The following is a 15,091-nucleotide window of genomic DNA, read 5'->3' on the forward strand; positions in this document are numbered from 1 at the left end:
AGGGGCAACTGCCGATATCATCTGGTAGAGGTCTCCAAGGAACGCGCGGAATAATACTAATCAGCTAGACTGAATTCGCTCTTCTCTCCAGACGCTTTATAGAATTCTGCACGCCAAGCTTCAGACAGGCTGGACTTGCCCTGAAACTCAGGAATGCGAGCCAACTAGGCGCTTCAGAATTACAAGCGTTTGGGTTGAATCGAATGCGACAGAGAAAGTCCAAGCCAATTTATAGAGACGGCTTGCAAAGCTGGGGTAGTTGAATCCATTGTCTTAAAACTTACAACCATAGTAGGCTTCGACGAATAGGACCAAGTTCTATCAGAGGATGGTCTCTGACTTCTATTTGCGGCCTCGCATTTTTAAAAGGCATGAGTAAATCCGAAAACTGGATTACATCTATGAGCCCAGAATACCTCCTTGAGAAGTATGAAAGAGAAGATCTTACCACCAGTCGGGACGTTCTCGAAGATGGTGAGCCAGAGAAGACAGGACCGGTGAAGATTAGTTCGAAAACACTCATCGCTTCTCTGAATACTCATTCCTCCATGGAACAGCCACGATGTTCAACTAGGCTCTGGCCGAGCGAAGTCTCGAAATTCAGGCCATGATATGGCCCGTGCTTCTCCAAAATCAGCGGCAGAGACGGGAAAGTGTTGTGCGCCACCTCAATAAGCTAGGCAGACAAAAAAGACCCCTCTCAGATGAAAGGTAAGCTTTATGCCATTGTCACAAGCACCGGTTGCGGTATTCCAGTGATGAGGGTAGTGTCGCGTGGGACGGGTTCATAAATGACCTATAGGTCAGCAATCCATGGGAAAAGCAGGTCGTCGTACTAATAACTAATTCGACATGACGACTTTATCTATCCCAGTCGCCAGATATCCGCGCAGATGCGAGAGTCGTGGCTACATGGACATTTCTACGGCAAACGAAAAGGGGGATCGCCATGCAAAGCTTCCCGAGTGGCTCGAGATCGTTTACCCTTTTTCTTCGCATACAAAAACCGGTCCAGAGAGACTTTAACGGCATTCGAGAGCCAGAGCCTGGTCAAATCCACCTTTCCGTATTCGCAATTCTAGGTCATACTACATGTGATAGCTGAGTGCTTTGGAAGTCGAGCGCCCAACTCCAAGGCACGGATACCTTCATCCTCTTGCCCATTAAATCCTTATATGAAGCATGTAATCAATGCTCAACACGTGGTAGCCAAGTTGATGCGACTCGGTGGAGTGATGACCTTTGCTCATCCAGTCCGGCTTACAGTCAGCTCAAAAATACCATATGAGCAAATTGTATGCTGTTTTAAACAAGCAACGACCAAGGCAAGAAAGGCCAGAGTTACTCACCCTCTCAGAGGCAGGTTGCAGATGGCTGTTAAAGACCGATAGGATGCTGTCAATGTGACCCAGGGAGAAGAAGCAGTAAAGACAGCTTTGTTCTTGAGAACTTGGGGTTATTAAACGAAGTCCGCCCTAGCAGGGATCATGGCTCTAGCGACTGACTTTGTGAAGATTCCCAAACAAAGGTTATGGCTGATGGCTTAGCGCCAATGTGTCTGTCCCCGTCTGTTCCCGACATGGTATAGCTTGTCGGGCATTGAGAGACGGTATTGACACCGAGAGAAAGTTTTATACCTTCCGCCAGAACCTCAAAGCGATGAATACTTTCGTGGATGCACAACATAGCAAGAGTCTAGAGGATGTCATCTTAACTACTCGAGGCAACCAAGACCGGTGTCTACTCTTCTTTATAAACGTCACCAATTTCGCATAATGACACTTTCTCGATAGAGTCCATGTGCGTTCTAACTTACTGGCAGATAAACAGAAAGGGAAGCATGCACCTTCTACCATGATATTACTGAAAGCAGATCCAAAAGCCCTCTGTCAACAACATGTAAATGGATATTGTGATCGAAGAGATTATCTATACAACTATGATCCATGCAAATGAGGATAGCGGATCCTGAGTCAAGAGGGTTATGAGAACCCCCAAACGGTGACCATTGACTCTAAACTTGCCTACCCGCAATTTGGTGAACAACTGCGCACACTTAGGCTAATTGGAGTATCATTACCCAGGAGTCACGGGAAGAAAGAGAGCTCAAGCAAACAACCATCCAGCACAGCCTGGCCCAATCTGTTGCGTCTAATTGCGCACAGTGGTGTTATAACCCAAGACATTGTAGACGAATCTGTGCGAAAACACGAAATGTTCATGGCAATACTTTCTGGGTATTTGTACTAATAAGCCTGTGTGATATGTGACAGGAACCGAAATCTTTCCCCTCCCACTACCTGTTACGGACATTATTGTGCTTCCCTACAATGCACGCATGTCCCGCAGAGGTGTGTATTCCTATAGGAACCATTTATTGCTATGAAACCAAGGGAAACCGCCGAGAACAAATCCAAAGCGATTGTTGGAATAATCCCAGGCTTCGTGCTGGTAGCTGAAGGTAAAATCGCGATGAGATACGAAAGGTCTTTCCAGACGGTTGTGCCTCAGTGGACAGCTCCACCATACTGATATAAGTGTCGTTTTGACGGAGAGAATGCCCTCGATCCTTTTTCTACCATGATGCAGACGGTTTAATATGTGCGGTATCTAGGCGTGACAAAGGTTCTCATCAGATCACATGTCAATGAAACAACCATAAACAACAACAGCTGCGACGAAGGTTTCTGAGGATGGCGTTCTGTAACTTGTAACATCCAGCAGAGTGGTCATATGGAGACAATAGCATGCCTGGCGGTGCCTGGTACAACACCGGATTCACCACTATATTGACTCCAGTACCAGGCGGCCCCTCTGGTTACAACCAGAGGACCACGGCGAGGGGGATGGCATTTGAAATGCGAAGAGAGGGGAGAGGAAAATCCTGGCATCAGAATGTCAAAAGTACCAGTACTAGGATTCTAATAATCGCATATCGCAAGCCAAAGGCGAGATGTCTCAATTTAACACCTCGAGGACCACCTAAGAAGACCTCTGAGTGAGCTTGCTAGAGGCAAACACCACCCATGAGGCAATCGACATTCATGGCTCCTCAGCCAACATACCTGCCACAACATCAGGACAAGTCCAAGCAGCTCCATCCCTGACAAACTTGTCTGCGGCTGCAAGTATCGGCACCAACGACGACGTCATACCAACATCTACTTATCTCTTGACTCTTCAAGGGAAGACTGTTTCCTGAAATAGATAGTCATAAATTATGTCCTAATAACCAAAATAAAATACTGACATCGAAGAACCGTATAATATAACCAAGACCAATTCAAGACAAAAGAGATATAGAAGAGAGTGAGGATGGCCATAGCCATGAGAGATGTAAACAGACTACCCATCCAACGCCATGCATAAAACCAAGTCCTTTTTAAATGAGAGTTTTTCATGCAAGAAAAAAGTCAATTCGACAAAGCTCATTAACAAGAAGAAACGCCATTCCGGTAGCGAAGCACCCGGGGTATCGACCAAGGATCAAAACTAACTCCAAAAGAAACATATGACCGTTCTCATTCATTCAACCGTGTCAACTTCAAGTTCACCGGTGATATGACCTTCTCTGGTCATTCCTCCCATTTTGCGCTTGAGTCCGGTTGGAGCTAGCCGGAGGTGCAGCCCCCTTGAAGAGCCCTTCACCGGCGCTGACGGATCGTTTCATGCTGTTCGCTCTTCCTCTCCGTGCGCGAATCTGCGCCAATGCCTCCTCGCGACTGACGGGCGTTCCGGGGACGACGGTGGACTGGTTGGATAGGCGGGATTCTGGGCGCAAAGGGACACGCTTGGTGACCGGATATCCGCTCGTGTCAAGTTCGAATTCAGTGTTCTGTTCTACCGACATTCGGGAGTTTTGTGAAGTACGGTTCAGGGCTGTTGACGGCGAGGGTGTGTATTGGACACAGGAAGTGGCCTGAGGCGGGGCCTGAGGCGGGGCGTGGGGGTAGCGTTCGAGGTCCATGTCGTGCAGATTGCTTCGACGTTCAGTTGGGCCCCGCGTGAGCGGCGATTGGGCGAATGATTCCTCGTCAACGTGAGGCTCGGGCGCCGTTGAATGAGCGGGAATCGAGGGCTTTCCTAGCGGTCTCTGAGGAGAGGGCATAGAGCGAAAGGTGCCCGTCTGAGGCGAAAACGTGATCACAGGATCCTCCATATCTTCCTCGTTTTTAACCTGATTATCAACGTCCATGGCATGCTGAGGTTTGTGCACAGACCTACGCAGACTGTGTCGAGCCGGTGGTGCCTTGGTTGGTTCGGGTACGGCGTGTTCCCCTTTTCCGTGCGGCGCTTCGGCGATTTCATTTTCGCGCTTCTCATGAGAAAGTGTGGTCTCGTGAACGCAGGCAGTTTCGGAGTCCTCTGCAAGACGACAAGAGCATCGCTTGAATTGACACTCCATTTCCATGAAGTGGATCATCTCTTCCGCATCAGTGCGACGTTGTTTTTCGTGGTCGAGCAAACGTTGAAGCTCCTCAATCATTTCGTTCTGGATATCTTCTTGTTTCGTGTTCTGCTGGTTCTGCGGCTCTTCCTGTTTAGGGGTGATGTCGGATAGTCGGGGGCGCTTAGGGGGAGTGCATTGGGTGGACGAGTCATTGGTTGAGTACAGGACCGTCGCGTCGGCGGACCTCTTGGGACGTCTTGGTGTTGGCGTCATGAGTAGTGCGAGGTCTCCATCTGCGAGTGACATCCTGCCAACATTCTGTGCCCGGTTCTCAAGTCTGTGCGAGTGGATAGCCGTTTCGGATGCTCGTAGACGCTTCTTGAGGACTTCCATTTCTTCCATGAGACCCGCAAGTGTGTATGCACGCTCGAAGGCTTCCTGATTCGCTTCATTCTTGGCCTTTTGTTCCACCTGGACTTCTTCTCTCAGGCTCCTGACTTCCGCTCGGGCTTCCTTCAAGTCCTCTTGAATTTTGACGACAGCAGAGCCCGCCCGGAAAGCATCTTTCCTCGCCTTCTTAATCTCCTTCTCAAAAATCGATCGCTCATTAGATTGGCGCTCTTTTGCCGACTGTAAGTCTTCCAGCAACGTTTCAAGTCGTTCACTTAACCGGCGCTCTCGCGACTGTGCTTCGGAAAGTTGTTCCGATACATTACGCAACGCAGACTCTGCCTCTTCGCGTCCAAGGATTGCCCGTTGAAGTGCTGCAGGGTTTCCTGCCGACTGCTGTGTTTGTGCAGGCGAGGCCGGGCTATTCCCACGCGAGAGGTTATTCAGAAACGCGACCTTTGCTTGGACGTCGGACAATCCTCTCGATTTGCGGTGCACGCCCATGATGTCGGAGGGGCGGGATGGTGAGGGTGAGGGGGGTATTGTTTGTTGATTCATGCGCTCTGGTGACACGGGGTTCAGGACCTTCGAGGGGCTCGACCGGATGGCTGATGGTGAGTCCATGTTGGCGAACTCTCTGTAGAAAAAGCTGTAGAAGGTTAGTAGTGCCAGGCAGACACCGCAGTGAGCATGACAAGCAACGGCACAAAGAGTTGAAGGAGGATCGGAGCGTGACAGTTCTTGTCAACAAAAAGGGATCTCCCGCGCGGTGGAGCGACGACACTGCACGGACGCTTGTTTACCGTTTATGACCACCTTGGGAAATTACACGTGACTGTTGTTGGGACGACCGACATGCGTCACGTGATTTTGGCACATATTCTTTTCATTTCGACGCATTCCCAGCGCTTGATATTGACGGTTACAAAATTCAGAATACTTTTTAGTTAATTCTGCTCATCAAGCAATGCAGAATTTCAGTTTATCGCTTCAAAATGACACAAGATTCCGTGTCTGGTGCTCTCTAAAAATTACGTTTCTGTGGGAAAATTCCAAGATAATAAATGCCTCTGATTGGCTGTTAGATTTCAGTAGCACTAGCGCTAATGCATTTTATTGAGGCCCCGCTGCTTACTGATCCCCGCCATCCAGCGACAAAAGTAGCCCGATATTCAAAGAAGCCTTTAGCAACAATATTGTGGGTTTATCGATGTATCCGAATCAGAAATAGGATATATTGCTGACCCGGTGTACAGCAGGCGAAATGCACGAAATCGTCACTCTCCAATTAGGGCAGCGGGCCAACTACCTGGCCACGCATTTCTGGAACCTCCAGGTATGATTGGAGGAGACAATGGATGGACGAAAGCTAAATCATTCTAGGAATCTTATTTCACATACCAAGAAGGAGAAGAGTCTCCGGTTGATCACGATGTTCATTTCCGGCCTGGTGTCGGGGCAGATGGATCAGAAACTTATACGCCTCGAACGGTGATATATGACCTCAAGGGTGGCTTTGGCACTTTACGGCAGTCGAATGCACTGTATGAACTAAGTGAGGATTATAATCCGGGGCAGGGTCTCTGGTAAGTCTTCTCTTGGCAGGTTCCACGGGGAAATGGCTCATGTTCTCAGGGACGGAAGAGAAGTTATACAACAACAACCAGCAATTCCCCAAAGTGACTATCAGAAGAGTTTGGATGCAGGGCTACCGGCTCCTCAACTCACATCAGAAACAGTCCGGTATTGGTCAGACTACAACCGGTTATTTTACCACCCTCGGTCAATAGTTCAATTGAATGACTACGAGCTTAATTCGAGGACGATGCCTTTTGAAGACTGGGAAATGGGCGAGGAGCTATTTAACAATCTTGACAAGGAGCATGACCTGCTCGACCGGGATGTGAGACCTTTTGCGGAAGAATGTGATCAGCTGCGTGCATTGCAGATCTTCACAAATGCGGACGATGCTTGGGGTGGGTTTGCTGCTCGATATATGGACAGGCTTCGAGACGAGTATGGTAAGAAAAATATCTGGGTGTGGGCTATTGAAAGTGGCTCTAAGGTGCAAAGAGTAAGTACCTTATCTTCTATATTTCCATTGGAACCCACTAACCAGATGCAGCATCAACAAATTAAGCGTGACATGAACAAAGCACGGTCAATATACGCCATCTCTCCTCAGTCATCATTCTATACACCCATCATTGACCCTCCTCACCGACTACCAAACACATTCAGTGTGGACTTTCAATCGGAGTGGCAGACGTCGGCATTGATTAGCTCTGCTATGGAAACCGTAACCCTGCCCTCTCGACTCCGTCCTTACTGCGATTTCGAGTCTTCGCTGGCCGGTGACGATGGTATCCACAAGATATTCGAACTGCAATCTAGTATTCTTACGGATAACGAGGCCCAGCACTTGACAAAACCAACTAACGGCGCTGGACTCTCGGAAGACGAATCCTCCCAAGTCAAGACTGAATTTGACGTGGACTTCAGCTACGACTCTCGATACAGCAACAAGTCCCACATATTCAACCAAGTTCAGGTGTCGCGCGGGATTGACCCCGAGCAGAAGAAAAATGATCTTCCTCCAACCGAAGATATTGACCTTGGCATGCGTCGCAAACTCCGGCTTCACAATTCTCAGCCTATGTTCCAGAGGTGAGCCCTGCCCTTTACAATTCCATCAAAATTAGCCATGACTAACTATGGATAGCTTCCACACACCCCTCCGCTTCCCTATCCTGGACAGCTTCCCCAGAAACATGTTCCCTGTATCCGAAGCCAATGCTGGAATCCAGGTGCTTTCTTCTCTGACAGCATCGTCGCGGACGGGTGAACGGATTAAGGCTATGGAGGCGGTTGGTAGTCGGATTATCTCTGTCGATGAACGGGAATCTATAGTAAATGGCCTAGGCGAGATTCGTGAATCGTATGAGACTGGGTGGATTAGTGATTCGGATTTTGATGATGAATAGACTTCACAAGTTAATCTACACGCTTGCCGAATACCCACGTAGCATTCTATTAGTTACTTCAGTCTTCTTCAAATAAACCAATGTCATCTAATGTTATAACATGAAGTCAGTCTTACCAAATGTTGTCGTATTCGACCTTTCTACAACAGTAAACAACTATTGACCTTAATAACCAACAATTCCCATTGTCTCCATTGTTTTCAATTGTACAATTGTAGTTCCCACCTCACAACATGTCTTGAGAAGCTTCTGCCCATCGATGGCATATTCCACGCTGGATCCAGCGTATTCTTTCTGAGACGTGCGAATCGGGAACGGAAGATGAGCATACAATGCAGAGACCAGGAAGAGAAAAAGATGCAAGAAGGAAACCAGTGACAGACGAGAAAGCTGTGCAAGACGGAGTGACTTACAAGCAACCAATACAAGTCTCAGGAGCAGAAAAGGACATAACGCAGGTATTAAGGAAAGGAAAGAGATTTAACCCAAAAACCAGGGAAATACGGCAACCGTTTCAAAAAACCTGCAAAAAAGCGCGGACTATCCGACTTTCCATTGGAGTTTCTTCAGCATGTCTTCCCTTACCTGCCGTTACCAAGCCAGGTTTGTCTAGCTTCCACTTTAAAAGTTTGTATGAGTTATTTAACTCAGCATTTGGAGCTGCTGAGTTGCGATTCCCCTTTATGCCTCATGAAGGACAACAAGCATATGTTGTCAGTGAAGAGTATCATGTGCGAATGACACTCTCAACCAGCTCGATAGTCGTTGGGCATGCTGTGGGCGCTGTCAGAGACTTCATTCATGATAAGAATTCCCTGAGTATGAAATGAGATGTTCTAGCCCATGGAATAGAAAATGTATAAACAATGCTGATATATTGGATTTCTGTCCTTGCATTGCATTGACACTTCGTGATCGAACACGCATTGTGGAACGTCTGATGGGCACATCAACTGAAAGGAGAGCCCTGAGCTATCTCAAGAAAGGTGTGCTGTCTGTTGAGACTAATGATCAAGGTGAACGGTATCTATTGCACCAATGTGCTGCCTTCTCTCATCGTCAGTCTGAGGTTAGACTTTCTCTAACAGAAAGTGGAAAACTGGTATGCTCTGCTCATTATCTATCAGCAGAAAGTGTCCCCCGTACTGTGGCGGTACCGGTCTGCCCCATAATAGCTTGTCGGATCTTTTGCGGTATCCTACTCTTCGAGACTGTGGTTCATATCATGCAAAGGAGTTGAAGTTTCACCACCCCACAACCCAGAGCGGAAGGAGATGCAGGTCACCCGGTATCTAGGGAGAGATGGTTTGCGGATTGAGAGTCCATTAGAAATGGTAAAGTAATTCAATTTGAGAAGCAGCGATATAAGCAGTGCCGGGATTTAAGCAATCACATTCCGGAGTGATTGTCTGATTTATGATATTTGAAATGCGTGAGATAACCATATAGCACTGCTAAGTACCGGGTTCAACCCAAGTTGAAATGAAAGGGATTATGAGATTATTAGCATTATCAAATACATATAAACACTCGTGCACATCGTGTACACTTATCCATTATATTGGTCCATAACATTTAATCCTCCAAAACCGGCAACCGATACCCCTCCGGCACAACCGGCCATTTATCAACCCCATCCAACAACGCAATCGCCATCCCCCCGCTCAAATGCACCTGCAAATGACAATGCAAAAGGAACGGTCCCGGATTAACAACCTGATACCTAATCGCCAACCACGTCGGCCCTGTCTCCGCCGCAGGCGTATTAAACGTATCTCGAATCTGCGGCGCCTTGAAATTGAAGCTCTCAGGAATATGCTGCATCGCCTCAGCCACGGAGGAGTAGTTGAAATCGCCATTGCCCTGGCCGATGACGAAGTATTTGTTTGAGTGCTTGTGTATGGGGTGGGGTGGTTGGACCGGGGTTTTGACAACCATGATTAAGTCGACCCAGGAGCCGTTGCGGGTTGTGATTGTTAGGTCTGTGGGAATGGAGGATGTGTTGAAGAGGAGGGGGGTTGCGCCTTCGAGAGACATAGAGAAGGAGGTGTTCCCGAGGGTCCAGCGATAGGAGGCGTTAAAGTGGTCGACGGTTAGTTTGTAGGTGTGGTCGACGGAGAGGGCAGGGGTGAGGACGGGGAAGGGGATGACTTTGGTTTCGTCGAAGAGGATGGTGGAAGCAGTTGTGTTGCTGCCGACTTCGTTGACCCAGGGCTTGGAAGGCGTTGTCTGGGTTTTGAGCAAGGTGTCATAGGACAAAGTGGCTGTCGCGTTGATGATCTGGTTGATTCCTGTGTTGGGGGCGCGGATCGTGTAGTCCCCTGCAGGCTGGTCGAGCTTCACGAATACCGAGTAGCGTCCACCGTTGCTAATCGTGATGCCGTTGACCTCCATGGGCTCGATGTAGCGGCCGTCAATCGCATAGACGTACATGCTGTGCTCGTCGATGGAGGCCGTGGGTGTTGACACGCCTGCGGAGGTGATCAAATCGAAACTCACCCAGCTTGCAGCCGGGTTTACTTTGATGACTTCCTTCGGGCCCTGAGTTGGCGTGCAGCCGGAATAGAAACTCTTGGGCATTAGGCTGATGTTGCGCCAGAAGTGGCCTTCGAGAACCTCAATTGGTGGCATGCATCCGGTATCAGTGACAGTGTTATTTCCAAGCAATCCCTTCTGCGCAGCCGAAGTCAATGCATTAAGCCTCTTCCTTGGCAGACAGTGCTGCGACCCCTTGCCATTGATAAGGATAATGTTGGTACAGAATCCGTCCAATCCAGTCATCTGTTCGGTGCGATATGTCTCTTCGGACGTCAAGCGACGCCAGTCCGAAAACAAGATTGGCTGCGAGTTTTTCTCCGCTTCGTGCATTTGCAGAAGTTCGACCGGGTCCTTGGTGATCTTATCAAACGGCCTCTCCACAGAGTCGTCGGCCAGGATGTGAATGGCGCCGTACAGACCATCGTCGATTTGACCTCTGCGGTGCGCATGGTAGAAGTAGCTGCCGTACTGGGTCGCCTTCCATCTGTAGACGAATTCGTCACCGGGTTCAATTGGTAGTTGGGAAAGACCTGGAACGCCATCAGACCATGGCGTGCCTTGCTGCTCGATACCTGGATTCGTCAGATTTAGACCAACATGGATTAACCGGGAGACTTGCCGTGAAAATGAACCGTAGTTGAAAAAGGCATCTGATTCTTGACCACAAACTCGACACTATCTCCCTGTCGCAATCGCAACGTCGGTGCCGGTAATTTTCCATTACTCAAAATCGCCTTTCTCGTGAACCCAGCACCATCATAATCCTCCCACGTCAGATTCAAATCAACCCGGACCGTTCTCGTGTCGCCCGTCTCAAAGCCATATCCACCAGATACCCATTGTACAAGGCAGAGAAACACCAGCAGAGCCAGCTTTCCGTATTCCTTCATGATGTCCTCCGTAACGCGATTCTCCGCTTGTCACTTGTCTGGGGGCTTCCGAAGGAAGAAAAAAGTGACCCAACTCAGGGAGCAGTGCCTATTAAGTCAAACTGGATCGATGAATAGACCCTCCTTGACCCTAACCGAGTTGTCCTGTGCCTCGTATTCCTTCATCGTATCACGCGTGGGCCCCTAACGATAGCTCCAGCCAGTTCAGCAAATCACGGTTCGGGCCCGGCGATACGGTACTTTAATCCAACAGCAAGCCCGAATCATGACTCGACGACCCTGCCGGAAAAAAATCTTTCCAAAAATATATATACGAGCATCGCCTAATTGGCCGCTGACAGCTCCAATAACAACTGCGGGTGTATTGTGTGCTGGTGTGTAAGGGGCGGTGATGGTCTCAGCGTCAATGCTAATGCGCTATAGTACGCATAAAGTTTTACTGGGGCCAATAGTTCATCCCTACGTGGCTAGCTGAAGATCCTGAGCCCAACAGGGGCCTGATTGTAATCTTAGCAGATCTCAGGCTCCATTGCTTAGCTCAAGATCCGAGTCATGTGGAAGTTCGGGATGTGTTCGGCATCGCAGACAGCCTTACTGTCGCTGCGTTATCGAGGTTGAGGTTGGGCATGAAAAGATAAAGATAAGCTGCAGGAGACTGCTATAGGAGCGCATGTGTCATATCGATTGACGTGTCTGGATGCATGGCAGATGCGTGGCTGTTGTTGTTGTGAGAACTTGGCGCAAGTAGCAATATCCTTGCATTCACCTATTCACTTATATGAAGGATTTTTTGAAGCTACATCTGCCAGTTCTCAGAAGAAATATCGAGAGTCTAACTATGGTCAGCGTTGATAGCAAAGCAATATTGTGAAAATTTCGATGATTAATGCATTCATAATATCATTTCATATATCCGTAACTAGTCATAGCAAATATAACGCCAACATTGGCAAGGAAAAAAAGAAAGGGGGGAAAAAAACCAGGAAATAATGGCATTCGCTCGTGTCGGTCGTCGATAATCAAAGCGCCGTATCTTTCAAGCAATCTCTCCAATACTGTTCGCTGCATTACTCTCAGGTTTGCCGAATCCTGTCAACTCCAGAGATTCAATCTGGACATCCACATCCTTTCCCGAGACTTCGCCGTCAGAGTCTGTGCTGTGATCATTACGAGTCTGGTCACTTGCTTGTTCCATCACAACCATGGGCTCTTCAGACTGATCAACGCTGACTGAAGTTCTTTGCAGCTCCATGTCAGGTCGATCGAATGCTTCCGGACTCTTTGCACTTGTATCGTCCACGGCCACATAATCCTGCCATTCAGCTTCGGTAGACATGGAAGCGGGAACAAGCTCACTAGAGGTGGTGGGCATTCCGGAATATGGAACTTGGAGACCTGCAGCGCCGTCTTCTTTTGTTGAAGGAACCTGCGACTCGTCCGCGACGAAACTTGGGATAGAACTCAAAACGCTCGACACATCCGCACTTATACCATGGTGCTGCGCCTTGCTCATGACGGACGTTGGCACAGAAGCAACCTTCTCCTGTGGAAACGCTTGGAGTTTTGAAGAGGAAGTTGAAGGTGCGACCCGAGCACTGCTGATGGCCAGGAATGCAACAAAGATGCTGAGAATCCCAATTGCGACGTTGCGTCGGTCACTAGCCAACACGCAGATGTAATTGATCAACAATGTTCGAAGGTCGATCTCTTCCGCCGACTTCTGGTTGATGTTCGGAGAGACCTGCTCCTGTCCTTGCGATGCTGGTGGCGAGGCAAGAGAAAGGGAAGAATTAATGATGGTAGAACTGCTCTTTGTCAATTGGCTGTGCGCCTCTTCTTGTGCTGACGGAGGACACGACCGCCAATTCATCTCACTGACCGGTTCGCTCGGCTCCGACGGCAATTTATGTTCGCTTTCATCATCCATCAACCGCCTCTCAAGCTCCCTCCTCACATCTCGCGGAAGCCACAACCCAACCTCCACATCAACCCTCTCCATCTCCTTCCAAGCCGCAGCCCACGCACCAGCTCTCATCAACCCATTCGCCGCGAACACTTTGATCTCCCATTTCCGATTCTGATCATTGCAGGTGACGACTCGTCCGCCGCAGTCCGGACATACTTCTCCCTGCTCGTCATCCGTTGCGTCATCGTCTCTGTCGGAGTCGTACTCGTGTTGTCCGAGGAAGTGGCCGTGGTGCAGGCGCGGCTGTTGGAGTTCAAGACTTTCGAGCAGTCGCTCCTCGAGGAGGTCGTAGGTGTCTTCTGGATGGGAGATGAGGACGCCACGGTCACGGAGGACACCTGAGCCTAGTTTCTCTCCTAGGAGTTTCCACCGTCGGTAGTACTTTGTGGGTAGGACTTCCTTCAGGATCTTCTGGTTGGGGACTCCGTTATAGCCGATGACAGGAAGCGAAGGTGGAAGTAGATTACAGTGCAAAAGAACCAGCGGATATTCCCTCCTGATCCTCTGCTTGCTGGCTGATCCCCTAGGCGAATAGTACGGCAATCGCTTCATTGGCGGGGAGCCCGGAGAACGCATGGAGAATCCCGAATGGTGTTGGCCTCCCCCACGCCACGACGTCTCATATTTGTCGGACTCATCGCCGCTATGTATCTGTATGGACGGCACCGAATTCTGTCTTCGAAATGCACCGCTGTGGTGGTAGGTATGTTGACGCGTTCCAACAGTCTCTGGCAATTTCAAAGCATCAGACGAATGCACAAGTGCAGAGGGAGGAATTGAAGACACGGACGAGTGACTCGACGTGCTGGATGGCGCGCGCAGCAATCTCTCGTCCTCCAAATCCCGTTCACTTGAATGCCCCGTTGAAGACGCCGAAGAATGGTATCCGTAATCGCGGATACTCTTCAAGTCGTCTCCCTGTAGCGAGTCAAGCTCGTCATGGTCTAACAGGCCCGGTGGGATCTCAGCTGCGGCGAACGAAGATGGGACCAGTGGATATTCGTCTCCGCTTGAAGAACACGGACGGGAATCATCTAAAGCCATCAACGCTCGCTGAGCTGGAAACTCTAAGGCACAGACTGGCTCATCCATTGCGTCGGCCCTGCCCCATACAGTTGTCCACACCGTTTTTTATGTGGATTCCTCGGGAGAAACCTTCCGTAGATCAAGTATGTACCACGACCAACGGAAGTATGCGATGCGATCAAAAATGTCGAATACCTAATCACTACCACCCGCACGACACAGGATTATTGGAAAGAAGTCATCTGCACAACATTGGAAATCACTTCGCAATTTAATCAATAATTCCCCTCGTCAAGTGCTCACTTAATCGGGGTTGTTGATGGTGTTTTGTTTCACCGCCCGTCGTGCCGGGCAACCAAGACGTACCCTAGCATCTCCGATATTAACATCAGAGGTTTAGAACACAATTCCATCCTCTCAAATTCAATGCAGGGGTATAAGGCTGTGTTGGAGTCATTAGTCAGATACAAGTATAAGTTAACTACTTAGGCAACGATCCCCTTCGTTCAAGACATAGCAGTTTAATGACGTCAGAGATATAGATCACTTCTAATGTAGAATGAAACCAACGCGCCTTTATACCGAGGCGTTAATTCCCATAGAAAACCTCATATCCAAAAGGCAATAAAACATCATAACAAAATACACTACTTTTGATCCTCGAAAGCATCATCTCTAGCAAGAAAAAGAAGACATCAAAATCATAACCCAAAGAAGTAAACAAAAAGACAAGTACACACTGCACGCTGCGTAATCCTCGTGAGACAAGACATCTATATCCAACACCAGATACTCCCGTCTCCATTAAGGTTTAAATACTATGGTAGCACCAATCGCTAGTAAATTCATAAGAGTCCCGTAAGACATGCCGCAAAATGTGAAGAGAGGAGAGGATTGTCGTAACAAA

At 48.8% G+C, this 15,091-nt stretch overlaps 4 protein-coding genes across 4 annotated transcripts; 1 reads left to right on the plus strand and 3 right to left on the minus strand.

Moving 5' to 3' along the window:
• Window positions 1-3,550: 3,550 nt before the first annotated feature.
• ACHE_30678A (uncharacterized protein) lies at window positions 3,551-5,404 on the minus strand (the record flags this gene model as incomplete). The annotated part of the gene is made up of 1 exon (XM_043277323.1): window positions 3,551-5,404. One exon carries the CDS (start codon window positions 5,402-5,404, stop codon window positions 3,551-3,553), a length of 1,854 nt encoding a protein of 617 aa, XP_043135213.1.
• Window positions 5,405-6,044: 640 nt separating this feature from the next.
• On the plus strand, window positions 6,045-7,764 carry DML1 (misato family protein; the record flags this gene model as incomplete). Its single annotated transcript, XM_043277324.1, has 4 exons — window positions 6,045-6,116; window positions 6,164-6,366; window positions 6,416-7,447; window positions 7,503-7,764. 4 exons carry the CDS (start codon window positions 6,045-6,047, stop codon window positions 7,762-7,764), a joined length of 1,569 nt encoding a protein of 522 aa, XP_043135214.1.
• A 1,575-nt stretch (window positions 7,765-9,339) lies between these two features.
• Window positions 9,340-10,952, minus strand: ACHE_30680A (uncharacterized protein; the record flags this gene model as incomplete). The annotated part of the gene is made up of 2 exons (XM_043277325.1): window positions 9,340-10,874; window positions 10,922-10,952. 2 exons carry the CDS (start codon window positions 10,950-10,952, stop codon window positions 9,340-9,342), a joined length of 1,566 nt encoding a protein of 521 aa, XP_043135215.1.
• A 1,276-nt stretch (window positions 10,953-12,228) lies between these two features.
• ACHE_30681A (uncharacterized protein) lies at window positions 12,229-14,250 on the minus strand (the record flags this gene model as incomplete). The annotated part of the gene is made up of 1 exon (XM_043277326.1): window positions 12,229-14,250. One exon carries the CDS (start codon window positions 14,248-14,250, stop codon window positions 12,229-12,231), a length of 2,022 nt encoding a protein of 673 aa, XP_043135216.1.
• Window positions 14,251-15,091: the final 841 nt, after the last annotated feature.

Source organism: Aspergillus chevalieri, chromosome 3 (assembly GCF_016861735.1).
Source record: "Aspergillus chevalieri M1 DNA, chromosome 3, nearly complete sequence".
In the NCBI taxonomy this organism is placed as follows: Eukaryota; Fungi; Ascomycota; class Eurotiomycetes; order Eurotiales; family Aspergillaceae; genus Aspergillus; species Aspergillus chevalieri.